Source organism: Thunnus thynnus, chromosome 14, assembly GCF_963924715.1.
Source record: "Thunnus thynnus chromosome 14, fThuThy2.1, whole genome shotgun sequence".
Lineage (NCBI taxonomy): Eukaryota > Metazoa > Chordata > Actinopteri > Scombriformes > Scombridae > Thunnus > Thunnus thynnus.
Genome location: NC_089530.1, coordinates 26413772 through 26440319, shown reverse-complemented (window position 1 = coordinate 26440319; position 26548 = coordinate 26413772). Strand labels below are relative to the sequence as shown.

The following is a 26548-nucleotide window of genomic DNA, read 5'->3' as shown; positions in this document are numbered from 1 at the left end:
CTCGTTTTTTTCAGTTTTTCTATGTTTGTTCTATTTTCTTCTAACTATTCATAAGCCAGTTTTTCTGGGAAAATATGGCCCACTTACTTTTGTATTGGCCCACCCAAAATACAATTTCTGCCTACACCGCTGACACACACACACACACACACACACACACACACACACACACACACACAGAGAACACCTGCCCACTTGGCTACCCCTCTGTCTCTCTTTTACGCTCTGGGACAAGCAGATATTGGGGTGTCCCCCCCCCCCCCCTCACTCCCTCCCTCCCGTCTTACTCTTTTTCTTTCACTCTCGCTCTTTATCTCTTATCGCTGCTATCATCGCTGTGGTAAGCTGTGGCAGTGGTGATTCAGTGCTTTTGGTGTGTGTGTGTGTGTGTGTGTGTGTGTGTGTTGGACAGTCTGAATGTGCGTGCAGGGGGCTGCGTGACTAATGTTGCAGTCTGCTGAGCGTCGCATGGCCTTATCGTGCGCTACCGAGGCTGCGCATACACACAATTACTAATGAGAGGGAGACTGTGTGTGTGCGTGTGTGATGTTCCTGCAGGTCGTTCCACCCTCCTGAAGGACTTTTGGGATGCCCAATCCTCTTGGGACAAGACAGTTTATCCTTTTTTAAAAGGACAGAAGTAGTAAACTCACACGGCTGCACATATACAGACATATTTATGCACACACATTTTTTGACATAACTGATTTGTTTTAGTTGTGTTTTGGTGAGAACACTTTCATTTGGTGCAGCTTCACATTTATATCACATAAGCTGAACTTGAAAAATGAACATGGCATCATATTAGACAAGCATTTGAGTGCAAATAATGGCTTGCTCACTAGTGATAAAGCTGTCTTGTTGTGTAGTTTAGGCTACTGTGACAGTAAACTGTGTTTTTCAGAAGCTCCTGCAGCTCCGGTTGTTCTTAGCCTGAAATCTTCAAAAAAAAGCTATGCAATTATAGTTGAACAACTGATTCAGCTGGGCTGGAAACCTTTGAAATTTAAACACTTGCAAATATATCATGGCTATTTCATGCTACATAGCAGTAAAACCGTCTTGCACCTTCACTCCTAAGATGCAACTGTGAATCATGATTGTTAGCCTCTGGGCAAATCATACATAATTATAACAAGATGCTGATAACTGTAGTTGTAGTAAACCGTGTAGTTCATCAGCTAACATATGAAGCTAATATCATTCTTAACATGAATCCAAACAAGCTGTATTAAATGTTGAGAAGTAATATTAAAAAACATGATAAACTGTTAAATGTAATACATATATAACAGCTCACATTCACACAGGTATTTCCACCTACATTCATTCACTGATAGTGATGGGGCTGCCATGTAAGTTTCTGACCTGCTGACTCAGGAAAAGTTCAACATCAGGCATCAAAAATCAAATATTTGGCAGAGCGAGGAATAAGTGTTCACATTTTTGGGTAAGGTGTTTCTGATGAGGTGAGGTGAGGTGTCACACAAACGGTGATTCTACCTCTGTGTGGGTCAAGTGAGTACAAATGCACACATAAGCACTCTTTTGGCCATAAAGGACTAAGCCTTTTAGGCTTTGAACACAAGAGGGTGTTTATGTGAATCGATGATCAAAGACACCCTGTGTCGCCATAAGCACAGAGGGTTTCGCTTGTACTGACAGCCACATACGCACACACTCACCTTATTCCACTTGACATTCAAAATCAATTAAACAGATGTTAAGACTGGCCGACTGCGTTGACTCAATATTCACATCAGAAGATATAGATGCATGCAGGAGCAACAAACCCCCCCCTTCCTCACCTGCTCTCACACACACACACACACACGACAACTCTCTGAAAAGGTCATAGTCAATAAAATGGGACTGCTACGTGTTATGTAGAGCATTATGATGCGGGGGTGTGTGTCATGGCTTTAGACAGTCATATGGACACAAGAGGGATAAACTATGAAGTGGTCAAACTGACTGATATGTACACAGGGTCAGCAGGCCGACAACCGGGAACAATCGAACCTGATTGATTGGACTGACCCTTTGATGGTGTGCAGAGAACGAGGGGACAGACAGAGAACGACAGAGAGATAAAAGGAAAGAGTGGTGTGGAGAAAAAGAGAGAGAGAGAGAAAAAATAAAGATACCCAGTGGGACATTAATGGTGGATATGTGTGTACCTCCAGTCCTTCTGCAGGGCTGAGTGGGGAGGTGGAAGAGGCAGTAGGCGAGGATGAGGAGGAGGTGGAGGACGGGGATGAAGGGGAGGTGACTCCTCCTGGCCTGACCTCCGCCAGCTTCTTCAGCTTCAGGTCCACATGCTTACTGTTTGTTCCTGGAGAAGAGAGACAGAAAATGATAATGAGCACAAAACAAACACAGAACATGTAAAACAAAACTGATTTATAGTTTTGTTTTACTACACAGTAAACATACAAAAGCACTGAACTTCACACACACACACACAGACTGAAACTCTTACAAAGTCAAAAAGGCAAGACAACTTACTTTGGATTCATGTACACACACACTCACCCAGACACAGCCATTGATAAGAAACGTACACAAACACACGAGTGGGAAAAGATATACAGCGTATACTGTATATATATGATGTGTGCGAGAGAGATAGGGATCTGAACAGACCAGGCAGCCTTAAGTCCTGTTTGTACTGCAGAGAGCTGCTCAGGTACCGGGTATACATGTCCAGGACTATCACCATGGTAACCAAAAGGGCAAGATGGAGGGAAAGAGAAAATGAAAGATAGGTAGAGGGAGCATGTTTCATTTTTAAATGTTTGTTCTCTCACAATCTCTCTTTCTCAAGAGTTTATACTGAGAGGTGTTTCTAATATTTGGTCCATCTTTGTCGTTATAAATCTTTATAATCTTAATATACAGTCTAATAATGCTATACTGCTACAAAATTCAACAGCACCAAAAACTCCAAAATGGCCATAAAGTTTAATTAACACCTCTCTAAAATGGTTTTATAAAGTGAACATTATAACCTTCTTGAATACTGGATTTATTGAGGAACTGCTGTATTAGACCACATTCATTTTAAAGTAATAATCTTGAAGAATTTCATTTAAGTAAATGTCTATTAAACCACTATCTATCGCTGAATGAGGTCACACAATGGTGATTGAGCCTGTGGCCCACTGATTAAAGCCTTTGCATCGGCAGTATTATGAAATGGGTGTCGGTGGCAACATTCCCAGGAAAAATCACAAGTGGCACACAGTTAGTGACGTGTTTTTCATTACCCAGCGGTCGTTGGTCCGCCAGAGAGGGTAGGCGGTGCTAACATGACAGTCTCGCTCTTCAACTCACTTTTATGTGAAGCGGCGTACTGCTAACTGACTGACGTCACACAGACGACACTGTTTGGAGCTCTGGGAAGTGAGGTCGAAAAAAACACCTGCAATTATCACCATAGGTGCTGCCAAAGAGAATGAAACTCTTTGAGCTCTTTGAGATTGTTACTTTAACCCACGTTTAACCCACGGTCAAAATATCTTCACAATCATGTAAAAATAATGGTCTGTTCTGCCTATTTTCTTCTTCTTCTTATTAAAACCTGTTTTTAGCACCTTTCTCATTCTTTATTTTCTCCAAAATGATCTTCCCTATTTTCTCGCTAACTCCCTCCTCTCGTTCCAATCTGTCAAACTTAACTTCCTCCTTCCCTTTCCCTCCATCCATCCATAATTTGTTTGTTCTATCCTTTCTTCCTCCTTTTTCCTTCCTTCCTGCCTTCCTTCCTTCACTGCTCCCTCAGTTTCTCTCTCTCTCTCTCTCTCTCTGTCTTCCAGTACTTGTGTACAGCTTTATTTTCCAGGGACTGGTAACCACAGCTCCCCTGCCAGGTCAGACCACTGCACTGAAGAAGATGAAAGAACAGGAGGGCAACCGTTTCATGTGTCACCTCCCTGCGTGACATGCACACATAAGCTGTGTCCCAATTCAGGGGCCGCATCCTTCAAAGGCTGCATTTGAAGACTGAATGCGTCAAAGCGGTGCAACAAGGCTGTCCGAAGGCTCCTTTAAATGCGGCCGAGAAATGCGGCCCTCTTTTCCCGAATTTGGAGAATCCATCAGCTGGATCCTTCACGGCCCAACCTATCCTAAGATTCATTGTGTGCTGGTGATGATTGGATTTTTTCCAAAAAGAGAATGGCATCTCCAACTCTAAGAGCGACCAATGATTACACTTTTAAATTTAAGTATTGGGTTTCAACTCACTTGAAGAGCTAATGATACAAATATTAAAAAACTAGGGGGCCTTGAAACCTCAAATTTTTGTTAAAATAATATCCTAAGTTACGTGACGTTAGCGATGCTAACTGACGTAGCTAGCTACATCATCACGCATTGCTGCATCTCCATTTCCTCTAATAAATGGTAAAAGAAAATAAATAGATAAAGACAATTAAAATTCTTTAATTAAAATCCATTTCTACTAGCTGCGTCTCGAATGTCAACTGCAGCTTTCAAGGTTAAGTGACAGGAGCGGCGCTTAGTGACGCAAATAGGAAATCCTCTGTAGACCAGACTGTCTTATTTAACAACAGTTTGGCCTTCGCGGTCTATGAAGGAAACACCTTTGTAGACTGCGTCTTTCAAAGGACGCAGCATCTGAATTGGGACACAGGTAAAGACAAACAAACACAGACACACACAAAATTACATGATGCATGCATACAGACGCCAAACATAAGACACACTCTCTTGAACTTTGTCACAAACACACACCCAATGACATACAAAGAAACACACTTAGACTCGTATACATATATGATATAAAACAAAATACAAATGCAGCATATACACAGCGGAGGAGATGAGGGGAATGACCTAACAGGAAACGTACGACAAAAACTGAAAATTTAGGAGGGAAAACATTTACAGAATGAAGTGTGGTATCAGCTACTTTAGTGTTACAATCACCATCTTTCAGGACTACATAAAATTGCCTCCATTAAAGAACAAAAAAGAAAACACACCAACAGTGAGAAAAAAAAAAAACAAATAGAGCAGAGATACTGCACTTCAAAGCTCGAGGAAGCATTTGTCTGTTTTCATGTTTGTTTCTTCTGGTCCCTCACTGTACTCTCACCTATCTCACATCGGCAGGGAATTGAGGGAGCAAATAAAATAAATTAAAAACAAAACAAAGTAATTAGTTTACCTCTGAAGATTCTGGCAAATGCTTTCCTGAAGATATGATTTTATTTTTGTCTGGGGAGCACTTTTCAGACTTTATTAATTACTACTTAAAGAAGTTTCTAATGAAAGGGGGGAGAAAAAAAACCCCACCACCAACAATATGGCGGCACTAAACTAATGTATATTGTAAGTTAGTTCCTCCAGAGTGAAACACCGATAGGTACGAAGCTTGCGAAGCCAATGGGATGCAGAAGTCAGAGGGGAAAGTGAATAGAGGATAATTGATGATGATGCACTGAAAGGTTGACGGCATGCACTTAAGTGAGTGACTGAACGACTGAAGACGGCAGAGTGGAAGTGAGTAAGAAAGTGAATAAGTGATTGAGTAAAGCTTAGATCCGACTGCCTGTTCAAATTTTGATGAGGGCAGTTTAAACTAAATGACTGGTCTCTACTAAAGGCTTACACTGCCCTGCATTGAAAGGCTGTGCTTACTGTGTGGAGGAGATAAGGTGTAGTATCACAAAGACCCAAGAGAAAAAAGAATCACTCTAGTGTTGTTTAGACCTGATATTTCATTATTACAACAAATCTTCTAGATTCCATTTAGTTCTTCATCGGACCTCTGTCCACTGCATTCAACTTTAAACTTTAAAAAAACTACCCATCAGATATTTTGTCTAATATGTCATTAAGAGAGAGCATGAGTGAGTATGTGAGTGATTTACGGCATTCACATTCAGGTATACAGTTTGAACAAGTGAGTGAGTAATGAGTGAGAGACTGAGAGAGAGACTTGGAGAAATTGTAAATGATTGGGGTATACAGTATGTGAATGTACAATTGAAAACTGACCACTGAGAATGTAGGAAATAAGGTAAAGAAAGTGCAGGCAGGTAAATGTTAAAAAAAAGGCAAAGAAGACAGTGAACCATGCAGCACCACACAGCCTCAGCCAGTGATTTTACCCAAAGAGGATAGCTCAGAGCTGGGGTTAGTAAGCTCCAGGGGCCCCTGGGTGCTGGAAGTAGCTGGAAGAGGGGCCTCCAGTGGCAGTGGGTTAGTAACCAGGGCAGACGCAGACGTGGTAGCAGCAACAGTATCATCATCATCACCATCACCACCACCACCACCACCAAAATGGAACTGCTCCTCCTCAGCCCTCCCCTCTTCCTCATCCTCACCCCTTTCACCATCAACACCGTCACCCTCATGATGACCTCTCACTCCGTCCAAAACATCTGCAGGTATTGAGTGGGACAGAGGAAAGGAAGTATGAATGAAGGGAGTGAGTCAGGGAGGCAAGGGAGGAAAGTGAAGAGTTAAAGTGTGAAGGGAGGAAGTGAGTGAAGTTTATAAAAGAAAAAGTATAGGTGTTAGAGGAATATAAGGAAGAAAATGAGAGGAGTGCAGAGAAAAAAAAAACGTTAGTTTGTGTTAACATTAGTCTGTGCTAAGAGAACATGTTAAGTGACATGCATTATTAAACGTCTCAAAACGTAGACATAACATGTTGTCATCTCTTAAATCTGTATCTCTCCTTCAGCACCACACTAACTTGATGGCATGTTGACTATCATCAAATAGATCGTCGCCCTAATATTTGGTGCACTATTGGAAACTGGGTAAATTGTTGCATAGTACTGTGTAGAGCTCATTAATGGAAACAATCCTACTAACCAATCTTGTATCTAACTGAGTTTATGCTATGAAAAGGCAGAAGACTACTGAGTGACAATGAGGGACTTTGACTGATTGGTGTCTATCTGTTTATGTGCACGGGCGTACACATATCTAACACACAAAGTGAAACTAAGACCTCTGTTTAATTTCCCTCATTCAAAGATCTGTAGCCTGCCTTTCTTGTTCCAGATAAAAGAGGCAGGGCAAACAAAAACCACAAAAACATGAAAGCACATATTCCATTAAGTCTCCTGAGGGGCTCAATAGAAACAACAGTGTCTCCACATTAGGAACAAAAGAAAAGAAATGTTGAAGAAACTCAAATGGAGACCTGAGCTGCTCTAGCTGCATGGATAACCCACCATGGATTAAAACAAAACAATCAGTAAACAGCGTCTGACATCGCAAGCTCCCTCCCTCCTCTGCTATTTACTTCTTGGTGGGGAGAGAGACCGAGAACAAAGAGAGAAGGCAAGAGAATCAAAATAACAACATTTCCTTTTTTTTTCTTTTTTTTTTTTAATTTGCTAGCTGCGATGCGGAGCGTGCTAGCAAGCGCTGTTCCTGCGTGGCTGGCTGGGGCCTAATTAATGGGAGGCCATGGTGATGGAGTTTGGAAAGTTTCTTTGCGGGCAGACACTTGGAGGGGGCAGCCCGGGCTGCATTAAAGGACCGTGAATGGTGTTGAGGGGAGAGAGAGAGAAAGACAGAGAGAGAGAGAGAGAGAGAGAGAGAGAGAGAGAGAGAGAGAGAGAGAGAGAGAGAGAGAGAGAGAGAGAGAGAGAGAGAGAGAGAGAGAGAGAGAGAGAGAGAGAGAGAGAGAGAGAGAGAGAGAGAGAGAGAGAGAGAGAGAGAGAGAGAGTGGGGGCTAGGATTAGCCGTTCTGCTCGGCAGGCCTTGTGTATCACAGCCCACAGCATTTCTCTCTTCTCCTCACCTCCTCCTCCTCCGCCACCCTTGTTCCGTTCTTTCCTCCAACTCCATTTTTAATGAGATCAACAATTAGTCCAATTCAGAAAAGCTGAAAGAGCAAATAAATCAAGTGCTAACCCTCCCTCTGCCTCGCTGTCTTTCTTCAGTTGCTGTTCTCACTCCTCCTTGTTGGTTAGGGTTTGTTAGTTTTCGTTTCGTTCGTTTATCTCTTCTCTCAACTTAAAAAGGAACCCAACATCACTCTCAGGCTATCATGTTCCTTCTGACTTTCTATTTGTAATTTTGTCACTTATACCTTGAACCCCTCTCTGTCCATTCACAACCTATAAGAGGCCATGTCTCAATGTTTGCTAATCTCTCCCTCTCTTCCTCATCTGTGGGACCCACAGGAAGTCATCCTTCCTTGATCCCTACTTTTAGAATATCAAGAGGCTTCTTCTCTCCTTCTTCTTGATCACAGTTACACTTTTCATTTCCCTGCCTTCTGCACGCTCTCCGTCCTCATCTGTCTACACTCACACCTTTCATTTCCATACACTGCACTCAATCTACCTGAACAGTACAACCGAAAGAGGGGTGTAATGTTGAGGTATATCGGAAACAAATGACTAGAGAGACCTAATAATGGTCATCATCATAATAACCCCAATTTCAAGGAAATGGAAAGCAGTGGGAAATGTGCATGGCGGAATTTTCTACCCCTGCAAGCCGTTATTAGAAGTGTTTGGTATTTTGAGCATAATTTGGCCGCACAATGTGTTGTGTTGATTAACAATTACTGGGCGAATGAGACGAGGGAGGAGTCACAGGGTAAATTGCTGCTCTGAATATGAGGGTGGTGCTTTTTAGACCCGCGGCCGTTGTCAAATGACATTTTGTTTTTCTCTGAGGATTAGGCAGAACCCCTTTAGAGAGCATAATGGAAATGTGTGAGTCGTAGCGTGTGTGGATGAAGGAAGTGAGTGTATGTCAAAAGCATGCTAGTGTGACTTTTCTTTTGTATTATAGTTAATGAGTATTAGTGAGTTGTGTGAGTGTTAGAAAGTGTGTGTGTTATTTTTTTTTTATGGCATTTTAATCAAACTCTGAAAGTATGTTCATGGGGATAAATAAAGTCTAAATGAGAATGCTGTGTGCCCATTACGTGAATGTGTTTATGTTTGCTGACTTGTGTGTGTGTGTGTGAATGTGTGTGTGTGTGTTGAGGTGTGTGCTGACCTCCAGCAGGGCTAGCCTTGCTGCCCTTGACTCTCTCAGTGCTGGATGGGTCCAGCAGGCTCATGTCAGACATCTTGACTCCGGATCGAGCCTCAGCTATCAACTGCCTGGCTCGCTCTCTCAGCTGTCTCCGCCGCTCTGCATCCCGCTCCTGCACACAGGCATAAATATGCACAAAAACATGAACAAAATAATTCAAGTCATTCTTGCTCAGGTGCAGGTAAATGTTATGGATGTTTTCCGATGCATACAGGATCATAACACTCACTGAGATCCAGAGAAAAAACATAATTAGTGGCCACAAACACGTTTGTATTACATACCAGTTAATGATTATACAATTTCATAATGTTACATTATGACTATTTTAAGAATGAACACTGTACACAGACACTATACTCACTAATTTACAACATACAACCTTCACAGACAAACAAACTACAACATAATCAAAATTAAAGTTTTGTTATCAAAATGGATACACACACCTTACTGCATTATGGAGTTAGGACTGTATACACACACACACACACACACACACACACACACACACACACACACACACACACACACACACACACACACACACACACACACACACACACATCATCTTGGTACTAGACAGACAGAGTATTGAGCCATCACCATCAGAGTAATGGCAGAAATGCCATTTTCAGGCCGATCCAATCTGATCCTACTGATAGCACAGGCCACCACACACATACACACACTCACAGAGCAAACAGGAAAACCTTGATGATGTCAATTGACAAACACTTAACTGATGACGACCCCACTGAGCACACATTCAATGCACGGCAAGCAACATATGGTAACCAAGCAGAGATACACAAATGTCCAAGACAGGTAATTTAAAATGTACTCTTGATAAGACTGATACAAAGTGATTTTCAGAAAATAAGGGACACAAAACAGATAAAAAAGGAACAGCAAGAAACATATCATTAATTCAAAGCTACTCTGAAAAGCAGATGGGGGGAAAGTTATGAGGAAGCATACTGATTTTATTTTATTTATTTTATCCATTTTTTAAACAAGTTGCGGCAGCCGAAGAGTAATGCACTAGACAAGTCAATAATTCTGGGTGAGACTATGGTGGAAAAAATACTGTTTTGAATCCTGCCTGCATGATTTAAGAGGTTACGAGGCACACAAACTAACACAAACATCACTGCGCACTAACACACACACACACACAAACTCGTCTTACATGACCCAACTTAAGCACAAACACACACACACAACACCTACACACTCTGAAAACTCCACCTTGCACCCCTCCCCTTCCAAACATACACAACCACATACGACCCAAGGGAGAGCGGAGCAGCATTTCTCTGTCACTGTTCTCCCTCCCTGTGGTTTCCTGTTAATCAGGCTTCTCCATATTGAGGCAGGGGTTTTAGGGCTGGCCTATTGAAGCCACCCATTTATCCATTAACAAAACAAGCAGCGCCCGCTAATGAGCTACATCTCTCCATTTCCATGTCAATTGTTTGTTTGTAGCCATTGTTAGGATGGGACAATGGGGCTGTATTGTAAATGACAGCAACCCTAATGCACTCTGTGTATATGTGCGTGTGTGAGTGAGGGAGCCCAAGGGGATGCCCACAGGGAGATGGGAACACACCTTAGAGAGAGACTGAGAGAGAGAGAGACCATGGCAGAGTGAAGTAGAGAGAGTGACAAAGAGTGAGGTGGAAAACCAGAGAAGAAATTATTGTTGATACTAAAAAAAGTAAAGTATCAAGTGTCGAGCATTATGATACTTCTTTCTCAGCTCTCATTCAGCCCTGTTACAGGCATCAAAGCAGGGAATCATGATTTCTAATTTGAAAGAAAATGAGAGCCTGAAATCTGGAAACTTTGCCATGTGCCTTCAAAAACCAAGTTACAAAGTGCTTTACAAGAATAAACAAAATACACAAGTAAAAAAAGACAAGATATCCTAAAACAACTATCATGGTTATGTTGGTCGATTGTAAAAAAGATTTTCCAAACATGACACATGACAAAGGGAAGGTCGAGCATCAAAACTAAGATCGACAGAGAACTTAAAGTATTAATTTTAGGTTGATGACAGAACTTTGAAGGCCAAATAACTTGATCATGGATTTGGATTAATTAAGCTCTAGGAAGTCCTGTGACATCCAACACTTTATATCTAATAAGCATGCTCAGTGTAACAGTGGAAATTCAATTTGTGTTTACTTTTATGTGATCAGAGAACATGATGTAAACAAAAAACAATAGAGGACCTCAGATTGACCCCTGTGGAACACCACAAGACATACACTACTAGAAAAATTACTTATTAAAAATGGATGCGTAGAAATAGGTTAAAATAAAGACTTAAAACAGGAGGAGTCACAACAGAGAGTATGCTAGGACAGATGGCCTAAAATACACTATTTGAGAACTTTGTAGGAATGATCCCTAGTGAGCAGGTGTGAGGATTTTATGAGTTGACTGCAAAGTCAACTGAGATACTGACTGAAATGGGTTAACACAGAGATCCACTTCAAATAAATGCATGTGCTGAGGCCTCTGGGGTCAACCTGTCTATTCAATTTAATTTCTTGCATTTTTAGCTTAGATTTTAATGGCTGACCAGAAAGAGCGACTGATCTGAGACAAATGCGTGGAATAGTATTGTTGTATTGCAGGAATATGTCATCCATCTATCCTACTTTGTATTTACGGTGTTGTTTTCTTTCAATATTTCTTTATTATCATTCTCACTTCCTTCTCTCTTACTATGATTTCTATGCAGGCGTCTCCCTGCTTTTATAAATGTAATATGATAAACAGTAATGTCACAGATGGCCTTCTGGCTATGGACTGGTTCTGATATCCAATCTGGCCTTTACAGATATGGATACAACTACCAGTTTAAGTGTGCCTGTATGTGTGTGTCTGTGTATATATGCATACAGCTTGGGCCCCCATGTACTCCAAAACATCCCACTGCATTATTGTTGTCGGCCATTTTGGGGACAGGAAATGGGGAAATTGACTTTGCCTATCCAGAGGCTAGGATTAACGCTACAGAAAAATGCATCTGACTAGCGCCTAGCTCAGTCAGCTATAGAGCTACTGATTAGAAAATATGAGGATATGTTTGGAAGGACAGGAGAGAGGAGAGCAAGTGTACAAGACGAGTTTCTTATACATTGCAAATGCACATGAAGCTCAGTCAGCTAAGAAAAAATAATGTAGCAGAGACAGAAAAGAAGCGACCACAAATACAACTTGCAAGAAGAAAAACAGACTTTAAAACATAAGCTGAAAAGAGAGCAAGGTTATCTTACACATTTTTCTCTCTTATGCAAATTAACCACTAGTATTATATTAAGGTCATTTAAAGTTCTAAATAATGCAGATGTTGGCGAGGGAGCGTTATTTCCAAACATCTTTTTGGGTGCTTTAAATTTCCAAGTCTTTGTCAAACCTTTTGAGATTGGATGACTGTCACCCAACTATTACCAACACTGACATCCCAATTACTACTCATTGTTCTGTTGAAACACGATATGCCAGAACTTTTTTCATTCCTAGAAGAGACTTGTTAACCAAGTGGTGATGCAATGCCACCCAGTGGACATTACGCCAAAACAAAGTGATGATCACGCTCGCTATTTCCAACTTGGGAAGTCGTGACGGAGATCATACGTAACAGAAAAAATAAAAACACACAACCCTTTTATTTGGCAATGCAGGACTAACAACTAGTGGATGTAAAAGCCATGGGGACACAACTTTGGGAAAGAGCGGAACACACAAACCAAATTAGCCTCGTCGTTACACGATCAAAGCCAGGATGAAAAAAGAAGTAGAAAAAAGGAGGAGAGAGAGCGTGTCAGCTGGTGGTCAGTGGGTAGCACTGCTTTAAGAATGGAAGCTCAGGAGGAGAAGAGACTTTTCTTTTTTTAAATGGCGACAGCAAGAACAATCGTGTACTGTGTCTTCCATTGACTGCTGGGAACCTCCAGGGGAAGAGAGGCTAAACGGTTGAGTGCGAGACTGAGACAGAGGGCTCCTCTGTGGGCTTGGCGTCGGGGTGAGGACCCCTCTCCGCTCTGGAAGCTCTTTTTGATCAGAGGGAGCAGGTTGTCGCCTTGGTTGCTCTTTTCTGGGCAAGGAGAAAGAGGGAGGGAGGGCACGCACCACTGGCCATGTACAGAGACCTGGCGTGGGCACAGAGTGATGCCACACACACACACACACACATACACACAGGGATGCACACACAATCACTATCTAAAAGGGTTTGCCAACCTCCCAGATAGCCAGCCAGTCTGGCAGCCAGTCATGCAGTTCCAGACATTTGTCATGACAGGCTAATTCACAGTCAAGAGGTGCTTTAGGTCTCTATCTTGTCCAGGCACACACACACAGATGCTAAAGAGCTACAGAGCACACACACACACACAAAACCAGTCACATTGCTATGTAATCACACACTCGTAAAACACGGATTCAAATGCCAGAATGATGATCCAGATGCATGATGGCACATGATGCAGATGCAGGTAGAGCTCAGTCAGTGGTTAAACTGCTGGTACTTCATTCAAAGCTATCCTACCGCAAAAACCAATACACAGGAAACACCTACAGTAGTTACTTTATGTTAATATACTAAATAATATAATACAATAACATATAACTACCATGTCTACCATAAGAAGATCTTTGCTGGGGAAATACATTGATATATGAGAGAGAATAAAGAACTAAAGATCCCGAACTAGCTTCCTGGTTTCTACAACAGTTGGCAAAGAGGCTAATTATCACTATATTTAGAAGACATCTTTAGACCAATTAAAAAGGGGCAAACTTGGCTTTTGCAGCTGACCACATTTCCATGACACTGTACTGATTATCAGATTATCCAGATGTAAAGGCGGGTACCACCAGTGAGAGTCAAAGCAGTGAATTAGAAATTCTCAGCTCTTGGTCCTCATAATTCCTACTGTTTATATTTCAAATAAGCCAACAGTTGATTCGAATCAAAACATGTAAAATCTGATCATCAAGAATGTCGTTACAGTAATAATTAGAAATAATAAATAGCCTCTGCTGGTCTCTGTACTACAGTTTTACTATTTGCCATAAGGTCACGTTTGGAGGGAGGGATGATGTAAGACGGGGGGGATGCACAAACAGCAACATCTTCTTTGTGGCAGAGAGCAATGGGGTTTATGGGAAATGTGGTCTTCGTCTTGAAAAACACAACAGAGGATTCCAGTTGGCTCAGTTACAGTCTTATCTGCATACTGTAATTTCATCGCAATCAATTTTAACAATAATATAAGAATATGTAAAAAAAAATATTACATGTACCAAATGTAGAAATCTATTACTTTCAAAACCCCCTATTGCTCAAATTTTGGTAAAAAGAGAGAAAGAGAGAGTGAGAAAGGGGGAGAGAGAGAGAGAGAGAGGGAGAGAGAGAGCTTATCGGCTGGCTCCAGACGGAGTGCGCGGATCAATGGGCGTGCGAGGCCCACAGCGATCAATGCATTTGATAAAGAATTAAAGAAGAGCCACTGTACATGGCTATCAAAGAACCAGGACACGGCCTAATTATGATTCGACGGGTGCGTGCCCATGATAGGGGTCTGTGTGTCTGTGTGTGTGTGTGTGTGTGTGTGTGTTATATGTTCATAAATATAAATCTGAGATGTTAGAGTGGAAGTGGTGTGGAAGCGCAGGCTGTGTACCTGTGTATACATGTAAGTATGTGTGTGTGTGTGTGTGTGTGTGTGTGTGTGCACAAACTGAATGGTCCAGGAGTGGTGTGTAAGTGTGAGGGTTTAAATATTAGTGTGTGTGTGTTTTGAGCAGAGCTGTCATGTTGGTGCGGTTTGCGGTTGTAAAACTAAGCTTTAGGTCATACATGATATGTGTACATTTTTATGACTGTGTGTGTGTGTGTGCCTCTGTATGTTTGTGGTGTGTATGTGTTAATGACTGATACCATTTCAAACTCAAATTGAAACATTAAAAAAAGGGATATATTTATGTCATATAGTCAGAAATGATCAGGTGATTTTCATTAAGTTGCTTTACGGTATTTTTATTGTGCCATTCTTTGTCTTTTGTCTTGAATGTCTCTTCTATCCTGTATGTGTTTTCCTATTGAACTGTGTGTATTTGTATAAAGGGCCATGTAGGGACAGGTGTTTCAGACTTGCTAAGGCTATAACTGTAGTTTGTGGTATTGTTCCATGCTATAAAACTGTTTGCATTTGTATAGAATAAAACAACGTGTGCATGGGAAACATTTTCTGGGTAAATAAATTTGTGTTTGACTTTTTAAGTTCTGTTTAACTGTGGCTTCAGATTTGAATGTTGAGCTGTCTTCCACTCTGTGTGTGTGTGTGTGTAAGTGTTTGTGTATGCTTAACAAAGGACACTTTTACAGTAGGACAGGTAGAACAGGAAGAGTGGAGCACGGAGACTACTCAACACCCTCACACACACACACACACAAACGTCAGAGGAGCCTGTCACTCTGACAGACGAGTAAGATGGGAAGGTTTTGCCCTTTAAATTGACAGGATAATTACTGGTAAGAGAGAGAGAGACACAGAGACGAAGAAAGTGAGAGAGAAAGAGAGAGAGAGAGATGGGGGGGGGGAGAAACATGAGCTGAACTTTGTGACAGTGGGCAGCAGAAAAACACAAGTCACTTGTCACTGCACAACATACTTTACAAGCAAAAAGGGGCAGTCTGTGTGTTTGAAGGGCATCATCACAAAATAAGGCCCCCCCCCCCCTTTGAAAAAGCTCTGATATCGTCGATACCTTGGTGCGATATGGGCAATTATATCAGAGTCATCCAGAGAATGTTTCTCACATCAATTTGTCTGTTTTGAAAGAAGCAGCTGCTGAATTTAAAAAGACGACACATTTTTGCTAAAATGCATACCAACATATGTCACTGTGAATTTCTATTATTAGTATTTGCACTGTATAATTTCACCTTTTATGACAATAAAATTCACTTCCTCACTTATGGCCCTTTTCGACTGCACAACCTTTCTTTTTTTTTTTTTAGGAATTCAGGAACTGTCCCTGCATTTCAACCGCGGGAACCTAGCACCGGTTTTGGTTGCTGAGCCAAAGTTTCAGCCCTAAAGCAAGTATTTTCTAATGGGCCGGGAACTGTCAGGGTGGAGTTTGCAACACTAACAGGCAGCCACAATGTCTGAATAGCATCCATTCAGGCTGCATGGAAGTCCTCATAGTTGCAAGTATCAACAGGATTCGGGACTGAAAAAACATTTTCTATCTAAATGACAGTTTTGAAGCTGATTTCTTGAGCAGTTTATAAAAGAAATAGGGAATGAATGAGCAAGAGAAACTCTCTTAGATTATTGTATCAATAGGTTATGTATTAAAGCAAAAAAAAAAAAAAAAAACTACAACAAATGGTGTCTTTAATCTGTTATTTGTCTAATTTGCCTAAAAGTTAATGGTTCTTCAGATGCAGTGGAAGTGCAAATACATATTCCTGAGTGGAGTCTCTGGGACAATTTGGTCAGCAGGAAAATCAGAGATATGTAAAGTCACAAGTACCAAAACCTGAACCGCATAAAGACACTAAAATATCATGAATATTAAATGTATGTACACACACGTGCATATACTTGTGAACACATTTAAATCACACAAAAGGCACACACATGTCCAAAGTAATTAAACTTTCCACTCAAGCTAAAACAAATTCTTTAGACACTTAGTAAAGTGGTGGGATTACTGTAATTTCATATGAACATTAAATATTCTCTCGTCTGAGGACTTTATCCTTCATATTTTATTCATACAGAGTGGCTTTAAGACAAAGAGAGAGGGAGACTGGTGCTACAAGGTGGACATAAAAAAAAATATCTGACACTTCCAGTCTTGTACAGTGGAAATTATTTGGTCAAACATGAGCATGAGGCATGTGATGACTTGACAAAGAGAGATAGAAAGGGAGGTATATGTGTTCAGTGGAGGTTTGTAAGTGTGTGTGTGTGTGTGTATTACAGCTTTCCTCTCTGATGGCTTGATCAGCTCTTGTGATGCAATTGAGAGAGCGGTCTTTCACTTGCTCGTTAACACACACACACATGCACACACACACACACACACACTCAATTTGGAGACTGCCTTTGATCTCCACTCCAGCCAATTCAGCCACGACACATACCCACACACTCCAACACACACAGTACAAAGAAACTCCCCACCAAACTATTTAGTTTCATTAGGTGCAGATTCTTCAAAAAGAAGAGAGAGAGAGAGCAAGAGAAAGGAGGGAGGGGGGGGGGGGGGGGTTGTAGGAAGAGGAGGAAGAAGAGAGAAGAGAAAAGGGAGAGCTAGGAGAAGAAAGGGACGCCAGCCACATTAAAATGAGACCTGGAGAAAAACTATTACTGCTGGGAGAAAGTTGAAAAGGAGAGAGGACAGGAGGAGGAGGAGGAGGAGGAGGGGGAGGGGGGAGTAAAGGACAAAATGTGGACAAAAAAAAAAGGAGAGTGAACAAGGCCATATTTGCATTTTCAAAATAGATTTCTTTTTCTATATTTGCTGCAAAGACAGCCGTTCACTGGTAGCCTTTTCAATGGTTGAACTCAAGAGATGTTTTAAACCACAGGGGCCTAAATTAGGATATTTGTATGCTGGACTTGTAATATTATCAAATGATTACAGGATTATGTTAGATTGGATACATTTATCATAAGTAATGCTGCAATTTGAGCCAATAATGTGAGATTTTGGATTATGAAACTCAAATTTTGCTATAATAACTCATATTTCTTTGTTATGAGCTGTTGGCTGCCTGAATATGCCAGGCAACATTCATCTTTCCAGCTGTCACTGTTTGGAAATTAGGGCCAGCAGCCAGGTAAGAAGTAGCTGTTATTGTGTCCCTTTGATAAACTCTTTTCTTCAGTATCACTTGGAGGATATTGATTATTCAGACGCAACATGTTTCTCAGTTTTGGAAAGTTTATGAGTGCCAAGGCTCAGCCAGACGGCCTTGTTTCTACCATCAGTGACACAAATAAAAGAAAGAAAGAAAGAATGTACAGAGGAGAAAATGAGGACATGAATGCAGTCAAGTCAGGATCAGAGGACAGCAGATGGGAGTAGATGACAACACCCGCGGGTCACAACAGCAAAGACCCAGGAGTCCCCTCCACTCCTGAGGAGGAGGAGGAGGAGGAGGAGGAGGAGGAGGAGGAGGAGGAGGAGGAGGAGGAGGAGGAGAGGGAGCGATGGAAGAGAGAGAGAGAAGAGGGGAGGAGGAGGAGGAGGTCGGGGTGCTGGTCGGCAAAAATCAAACAGGACCCAATTATAGGAATCACAACGAGTCAGTGAGCAGGGGAACTCTCTTACCTGGAAAACACCAAGGCATTTGCGTGCACTTTTTAACGCATACCACAAGCACGCACGCGCACACACACACACACACACACACACAAATGTTCAAAAGAATGCTAAAGTGCACAGGTGCTGCATACTTGAACACACAGCACACACGTATTTTTGCTTTACAGTTTTGCAAAGAAATACACACAGATTCACACAAACACACACAGACTTCTCCCAAACCTAGTGTGGATCCTGATAATTAGCCTGGCCAGGCCGGTGTGAAATTACTATTCTCATCTGCTAATGGATGAGAAGACCTGAAGCGAATAGACACAGACAGACACACACTTCTCGATTAAAATAATAACAGTAAGAAAAACTAAAAGACCAAGAGAGAGACTAAAAAAAAAAAAAAAAAAATCCTATTGCTGCAATAATAATAACATCCTTGCCCTAGATATTTGTTAGAAAAGCTCATTAATTACCCATCTGGCTGTTGGTTGGGACATTACAACATAACAAGACATCTACACTGTGACTAATGATAAATTGTGAAGGCCACCTATCAGGAGGAGGAGGAGGAGGAGGTGGAGGGCTCAAGACAATTAGTAGTACCGATTATCCATCAAAGACTACAGAGAGTAGGACAGACGGCAAGATAAGATGGAGAGAACTGAAAGAGAAAGACGAGATGCGACAGAGAAACAGAGAAATACAAAGGACGAGCAGAAAGAAAGAATGAAAAAGAGAGAATGTGGCTAAACAGGAGAAAAACAAATGGACACAAAAAGAGGGAGAGATTGTGTGTGTGTGTGTGTGTGAGAGAGAGAGAGAAAGTGACTGAGAAGACGAGGGAGGGAGAGAAAGAGAGAAAACTGAACCTGTGACCTTAGATGAAAGAACCAGTCACTGTGGGCTACAATTAGGGATGGCAGGAGGGAGAGCATAGGTCAAGAGAACAGGGTTACACTTACACACACACACACTTACACACACACACACACACACACACACACAGTCCAAACAAGTATCCAACACATTGTTCAGTAACAACAGTCACTGTAGCTGTGGATATGCAGGTATTTATGCATTTACACTTGAGAACGCATGCTATGGGTTTAAATTCTTAAGGAATACTTACACAGAACTGTTGTCAATACAATGTGGTGCAACTAATATATCCTTGTGTTGATTTGTATGTTTTTTTTATATGTGTCGCATTTAGCTGATGCTTGTTTAAAATGTGTTTTTATTATTGCAACAGTAAAAAAGCCCTCAGTTCTAACTTCACCAATGACACCAAACTAATACTAAAGAACAGACTAAAACCACAAAGTCTTGTTGATGTAAAGAGAAAACTTCAGTTTAATCTGTTGCACCTCCCTTTGATCTTTTTTTTTTTTTTTTTAAAGCTGAAATGCAACTATGAAGTGCATTATTTCCTATACTTCACTATTTCCATAATATGAAAAAAGAGATTTCATATTGGGAGATATATGCAAGGTAGAAAGGTTTTACTGATGAGAATAAATAAGTAAGTAAGCACATACTGTATGTATGACGTTAGAGTTTATTATTCAGTTGATGACAGTACTTTAAAAAATCCTTCTTGGCCTGATTTTAATTGAATTAAAGCTTTAATCTGTGATGTGAGTTGCAGTGGGACTTTATTTCTGAATTTTAAAGGATGAAAAGAAATCTCTTGGAGAAGGTTGAGCCTCTGTTGACGAGTCTCACCAGCTGCTACTCAGTAGATTTTTGGAATAAAAGTTTAGCATCTAATATAAAGTTTGGATTTGTTGCTTCCAGGAACCTGCCGTACCCGACCCCTAAAATGATTCATACAGTCCAAATGTAGCTTGTCACAATTTTTTTCAACAAATCAATCATTTCAGCGCTACATAGAGTTGTGCTGTTGTACAAAGCCCTGACTTGCGCAGCCTTGAGCAAGACATGATTTTAGTTTATTAAAAAAAAAAACTCGGACTAACTGATTTGTGCTTTGAACGCTACACCCCTTAAACAGCTAATGTGTCCCCCTCCTCTCCCTCTGCCCAAATCATTCTGTTGCCCCCACATTAGCCACTTCCCTGGAAGAATGAAGCCCGCTTTAATTTAATTAAATTATACCTTATGCATGCTAAACAGCAAAGCACCTACTTAGACGGATGGAGAGTTAAATGGGAAAGGCTTGGGCCTCTCCAGCTGATAACATGGACACACACACACACACACACACACACACTCACGCTAATCAAAACAAGACATCAAGTAATCTAATCTGAATCACTAACAATTATCAGCACATTGGCCTCAAGGCCAGTCGTATTCCTTTGATCAATGTTTTCTATTAAAAAAAGTGTAAACAATTCAATATCTCCCTCTCACTCCTCCTCTTTTCCCTCCTTCCCTTATGCATGGAAGCGGTGCGTGCGTGTGTGTGTGAGGGGGTTATTAACCAATTGTCCTTGGAAATGAGTAAGGAAATGAGGAGGGGAGGGAGACAGAAAGATAGAAAGAGAGCGGAGGGGTGGGTCTGGCTACTTTAAGGAGCTAATCCAAGTGAAGTCAGCCATCTTGCCGCACAACAAGGGACAGTAGAGGACCTTTTTTTTCGTTGCTTAGGAAATATATCGGCGCAGCAACAGCTTTGAAAAACTCTTTTAATTTGCTTTCTTCCTCTGAAGACTTTTAACGCCACCAGTCCTTGGAAGGTCCTCATTTATTTCCTCAGATTATGCTGAAATGGTTATTCCTGTGGCCTACACACAGACAAACACTGACAACACACTTTAATACATAAGCATGTGCACACACACACACACACACACACACACTAAAAACCATCTAATTCAAGGGCAAATTTCTCTTTAAGGATTCAGGCAGCAAATGCAGGGGCATGTGGCTGCTGCCTTTTAGATATTTCATTACCAAAAGGTATTTATTTCATTTTACCCTCAAATCCCTTGTTGTCACAATTCTCACAAGACCATATTTTTTTTCTTACCACCCCTTCCCTTTCCTTTCCTTTCCTTTCCCTGAAACATTTGGAAACGTCACTGAGGATTTGACCACAGTGCTTTCCCAGGGTAACTCCTGGTCCATCAGTGCCCCCCTCCCCTCCCAGTGTATTATGTTCAGTGGAGCGTACTAGGTTCAGAGCTGGCAATTTCACTCGCGTCTTCTCTAGTCTAGTTTGCTTCGGTACAGCGACTCTCACCCCCCTTTTACCAAGAATGTACTTTTGCTGACAGGTGTTTGTGTACAACATTTACTCAGTGTTCAGGGAAATTGACGGGGGCAGCAAATTTGGTCGGGATGTCATAAAAATTGTGCAAAGTCAAGATGACCAAAGAGGGAGACTCAAAGAGAGAGAGAGAGAGTGTGTGTGTGTGTGAGAGAGAGGAGAGAGAGAGAGCGAGATGTTTATAGAGCAAAAAGGGAGTGAGGAAGTCCATCCACATTTCGTTTTTTCTTACTGACACATTCAGCTTGTGGCATTCAGTAGTCCTCGAGAGAGTCTGAGCAGAAGTTAATGAGGAAAAGTCTTCTCTCCTTCTCCCAGCATTCTCATAAAGTGTTCAACAAAGTGGACTGCCAGAGGATGAGACATCTTGGACAGGCTTTTCTAGCTTTTTGCAAGTGTACCAAGCAGCAAATACGGAACTGTGGAAGTGACATGAGGGTGTTGAAGAGGGTGGTGGTCACTCTAGTGGCTGTTCCTGCACACTGAGGTGATGCTGTACAACACTCCAGTGCACGGAGCAAAGAGGCAGAGACAGACAACTCACACTCAGGACAGCCTTTACTTACTACACACAGAGGAGGTCAGACAAACCTGAAACCTGAAAACCCAGGCTGACTCAAACTGGGCCTCAAGTAGAGACTTCTTCCTGTCAGATTTCCTTCCCATGTGTCTTAAAGCTCCTCCAATTCTTAAAATGACCAAAGAATTGACCTACTTGTTTTTATTATATCAGACAGACAGTATCATTCTTCAAAGAAAGGGAAAGTAAACCGTTTCAGTCCCATAAATGCAAGCACACACACACACACAGACAGCACTTTGACTTACATCGCTGACATTTGTGGCCCTGTTTGGTGCGGTGACAGCTGAGTTGGGGACGTTCTTGTTGCCGGCCTTCATTGCAGCGTCTCTGCGGGCCTGCTCCAGGAGGAGTCTGGCTCTCTCCTTCAGCTCCTCCTGACGAGACAGCACCTTCTGGGAGACCAGACAGCGATTGAGTGTGATAACGTGAAATAATGCTAATGACAATATCCAGGACTGGGTACAGTTCACTTCCAATTAAACTGTGTCATAAATAAGGAATCTTTTGTTCACTTAAACGTACTCTAGTACACATATTGAATATGAGAAATTAGTCCTTTTAGATTCTCGCACACTCTTGCTTCTTTGCAAGTCTATGGTAGGAAAAGCTGTTTGTGACTCTAGAAATATAAAGTATCTACATATAAAATATTGTATCAACAGTCTACTTCTCTCCTCAAAATTTTACTCACCTTCTCAGCTGGGGGACTTGATACAGGGGCAGGTGTTGGCTCCTTTTAAAAGAGAAAACAGCATTAACTAGGTGTGTAGATAAAATATTAGCTGACCTATTTAATAAAAAAGTACATACATACATGAAAAATACCAAAAACACATCAAATTTGCAGACTTACAGGTTCTAAATTGTAACAAATAATAGTTTGTACTGATAATGTTTTAACACATGATTCTTACCAAATTAATTAACTGAATTTAGCAATGCCATTGACATGAACACTGACTGACATCTTTACATAGCAAGCTTTCACATTTCTTTCTTGTACAGTAAGCAAACAGATGTATAAAGAGATTAAGACAAGCTGCCCGTAATGTACGAGCAGGGTATATCCCCTCATGATATACAGGACCTCCAGGACACTCCGGCATTACGGGGCCAGCCTACAAGCTGGGCTCACGACACTGTCTGGGTCCAGTAGCGTGGAGATCATGACGGCTTTGACAAGAAAGCAAAACACACACCTAGCCTTGGATTTTATCTGCAAGGTAATCCTGGCTACATTATAACAGGATGCATACAGGACAAACACAGCTTCTACATTTGGCTTAGACACAGTAATATTACAACCAAGCTGTTTATAACAATGAAACATGTTTATCCTTTCAACAAGTCAAATCTGACCTGGGTGCAGGCGAGGATGCATCCTGCTAGCTAGATAACAGCAGATCAAAATGGGATGTCATAACTGTCATAACCCCCCCCCCAAACCCTCCCTCCTGCTGCCCCCCCACCTGCCCCGTGACCTTTCGACTTGTAAACAGGAAGCGGTAATCTGGGGTTAACCAACACAGGCAGCAATGTATTCAATGTGTGTTTGTGTGTGAGTGTATGCGCACATGCATACAGGTGCGTGTGTGAGACAAGATGAGGTGTGCTCTGCGCAAAGTGTCGCCACGCCTGAGCAGTCACGGCGCCAACTGCCATCAACTGAAGGGATGAGAAATATAATGAAAAATATAATGAAATGTCAAAGCAGGGGGTTTTCCTGGGTGCCTTCTATAGTTGCCACATGTTAAGGGCCCGGCCTCGATGTGTCTGGGTCTCGGCAACGAGACAGGCGACGACAACATCTAATGCAGAACGGGAGAATTTCGGTACGGTCATCTCTGCAATGACATCAACGAGGTCGGGATTTGAAGCTTAGCGAGTGCCAGGAGGGAATGAATGTTCACCGCATCCTCTGTCTTATGACTGATGTAGCTGTGAAAGTTTCAATCAAAGTGAGGGTGCAAGGATAAAAACCTGAACAATCCATTTAGGGGCCAGGCAGCTACCTGCAGGTAAACACTGTCAGAATCTTAATACCTGACTTAAGTAGCCGGATGAGAATTAGTGTACATCACACAACCTGATCCAGAGGTTGTTTAACGTAGAGGATTTATAATTAGCTTTGAGATTGTTTAATGTATCTCTTACTGACCCCTAAAGGACACGTTTAACTATATTCAAAACACTGAACACATTCCTGTGTCTACATCCCAGCAATAAGTGAGCTGCTTTGCTTCTCTTTTATTAAAATCAGGTGAAGAAGCATAAAATATTAATTATTCAACATGTTCAAAAAGTTATTCTTATTTATAACTAGTCTCAAATGGTAGTACAAAGTGAAAACAGTTATGGTGCTTTTGAAGAGACAGAATCTGAGTTCCTTTTTGACAAAATCATAACACTTTGACAGAGTTATGTGTCTATTTAAATTTCTTTCAATTTTTAAAAAGATCTAACATTTAAATAAATGTATTTTAGCTATTTGGAACTAGATTTTTCTAATGTGGCATTTACATTTTCTCATGTTGTTTGTATACAATAGCATTATTTGTCTGGGTGTTTACCTGTTTAGGGGGCACATCTGTGTGGTTGACTGGAGGGGAGCTGGTGTCTGAGGCAGGCTCAGACTCCGAGTGACGCAGGCTGGCCCTCTTCTTCTTGATGAGGTCGGCGTCCCTGTTATAGGAGAAGCCCAGCTTCTGGTGTGGTGGAGAAGAGGAGGAAGGGGCTCCTCTCCTGGTGGGAGACCCCGGCTCCATACCTCCCTCTCTCCTTTTCTCTCCCACTTCATCATACTGCTGTCTTTCTTTCTCCATCTCTCTATCTACCCTCTGTGGTAACTCGCTAAGGTCTAAAGTGTGGGCTTTAAGCAGATTCCCCCTGTCCTCAGAGCCTGACGGTGTCACATGGGTCGAGTCTGTTGAGGAGGTGCCCAATGCTGTGCGTGGTGATGGGACAGGAGGTGAGGTTTGCAAAGGCCCTGCTGTTTGCAAGCTGGCTGTAACTGCTCCTACTTCGGCCTTCCAACCCGGCTCCATCGCCTCTTCCTCAGCGCCTTTAGTGCCGTTAGATTCGGTGTTAACACCAGCAGCAGATGAAACAGGTGAAGAGTCAGCCTGGCGCGGCTGCACGTCATTGAGTTCAGCGTAGAACTTGTCCTGGCCTATGGAGGCGTTTGTATCGGTTTCAAAGTCGCCCACCTTGTAGGTGCTGCGACTGCTGTTGGCTTCTATCTGAACCACGTTGAGCTCCTCACCGGAGAAGTGGGCCCGGATCTGGTACAGGTAGGTCATCACTGTAAGCTTGTCAGGAATGGCCAGCAGCACCATGTCAGATGGTTCCAGGAGACGGGAGATGCCCAGGCTCGCAAACCCATCATACGCCTGCCAAAAAAAAAAGACACCACAGATAAACTGTCATGTTACAAATAACGCCTACCTGTTTGAAAAAGATTTGGATAAAGGAAAGAATATGCCACATTACATCTAGGATTGAGGGGGTGGAAGGGTGACAATAGTTGGTGAGATAGAAGAAGTCTGGTTTCTTTTTCCTGACATAAGTTGTATTTGGTGCATGGTGCATTGCATGTATGATCCATGTGTGTATGTGCTCATGTGTGGTTGTGCGTGAGAGACACCTTTGGCATGACTGCTGACAGGTCACGTCAGGGATGGTTGTCCCCGATAAGAGACGCAGATACCCCAAGGCAGAGCGCTTAATCCCAATGTGTATGTGTGTGTGTGTGTGTGTGTGTATGTGTGTGTGAGAATGTGCGCGCGAGTCCTTATCGCTCCCCTACATCAACCTGCCCGCGCTCTCCGTCACGCGTGTAATTGGTCTGATTAGAGTCTGATGAGAAAATACAGGTTTGATTATCAAGCGACACACGAAACCCAATCCCCCATCACCAGATAGACTGAGACAGAGAGAGAGAAGGGATGAAAACCATTATCGCAGCCAATGACAGGTAAATAAATAGATTAACAGCACACACACACACACACAAACACACACAGACACTACCTCCATTCCCGCACACACACACACACACACACACAACCTCCCCATCCATCTCTCCCAGGTATCACAGCTTGTATCTGGCCTGCTTGATAGTGTTGATCTAATTCCAACCTGTTGCAGCTCTCGTTTGTTTCACTGCCTCCGTAGATCTCCCCAGTCTATCAATCTCTCTCTCTTTCTCTCCGTCTCCCTCTCTGACTTCCAGAACCTCCTCTGTGTATTTTTTTTTTTTTTTTTAAACCTTTATTTACCCCCGGGGGATTGTTTTGAAGAGCCCGATTACTCTTTTCAACTCT

The 26548-nt window shown here is 42.0% G+C and overlaps 1 protein-coding gene across 9 annotated transcripts in view; it reads right to left on the bottom strand.

The window, feature by feature from the left end:
* The window catches only part of ehbp1 (EH domain binding protein 1), a 155561-nt gene that overhangs the window by 44015 nt on the left and 84998 nt on the right, over window positions 1–26548 (bottom strand). For 6 of the 9 annotated variants that reach the window (XM_067610717.1, XM_067610722.1, XM_067610723.1 and 3 more), the window contains 6 exons: window positions 24797–25615; window positions 22918–22959; window positions 22472–22618; window positions 9007–9157; window positions 6357–6413; window positions 2181–2335 (listed from right to left, as the gene is read on the bottom strand). In XM_067610717.1, the coding sequence (XP_067466818.1) occupies window positions 2181–2335; window positions 6357–6413; window positions 9007–9157; window positions 22472–22618; window positions 22918–22959; window positions 24797–25615 (1371 nt within the window). Of the gene's footprint in view, window positions 1–2180; window positions 2336–6140; window positions 6414–9006; window positions 9158–22471; window positions 22619–22917; window positions 22960–24796; window positions 25616–26548 lie in introns of all 9 variants that reach the window. The other 3 variants (XM_067610727.1, XM_067610718.1, XM_067610719.1) reach the window with 3 other exon arrangements.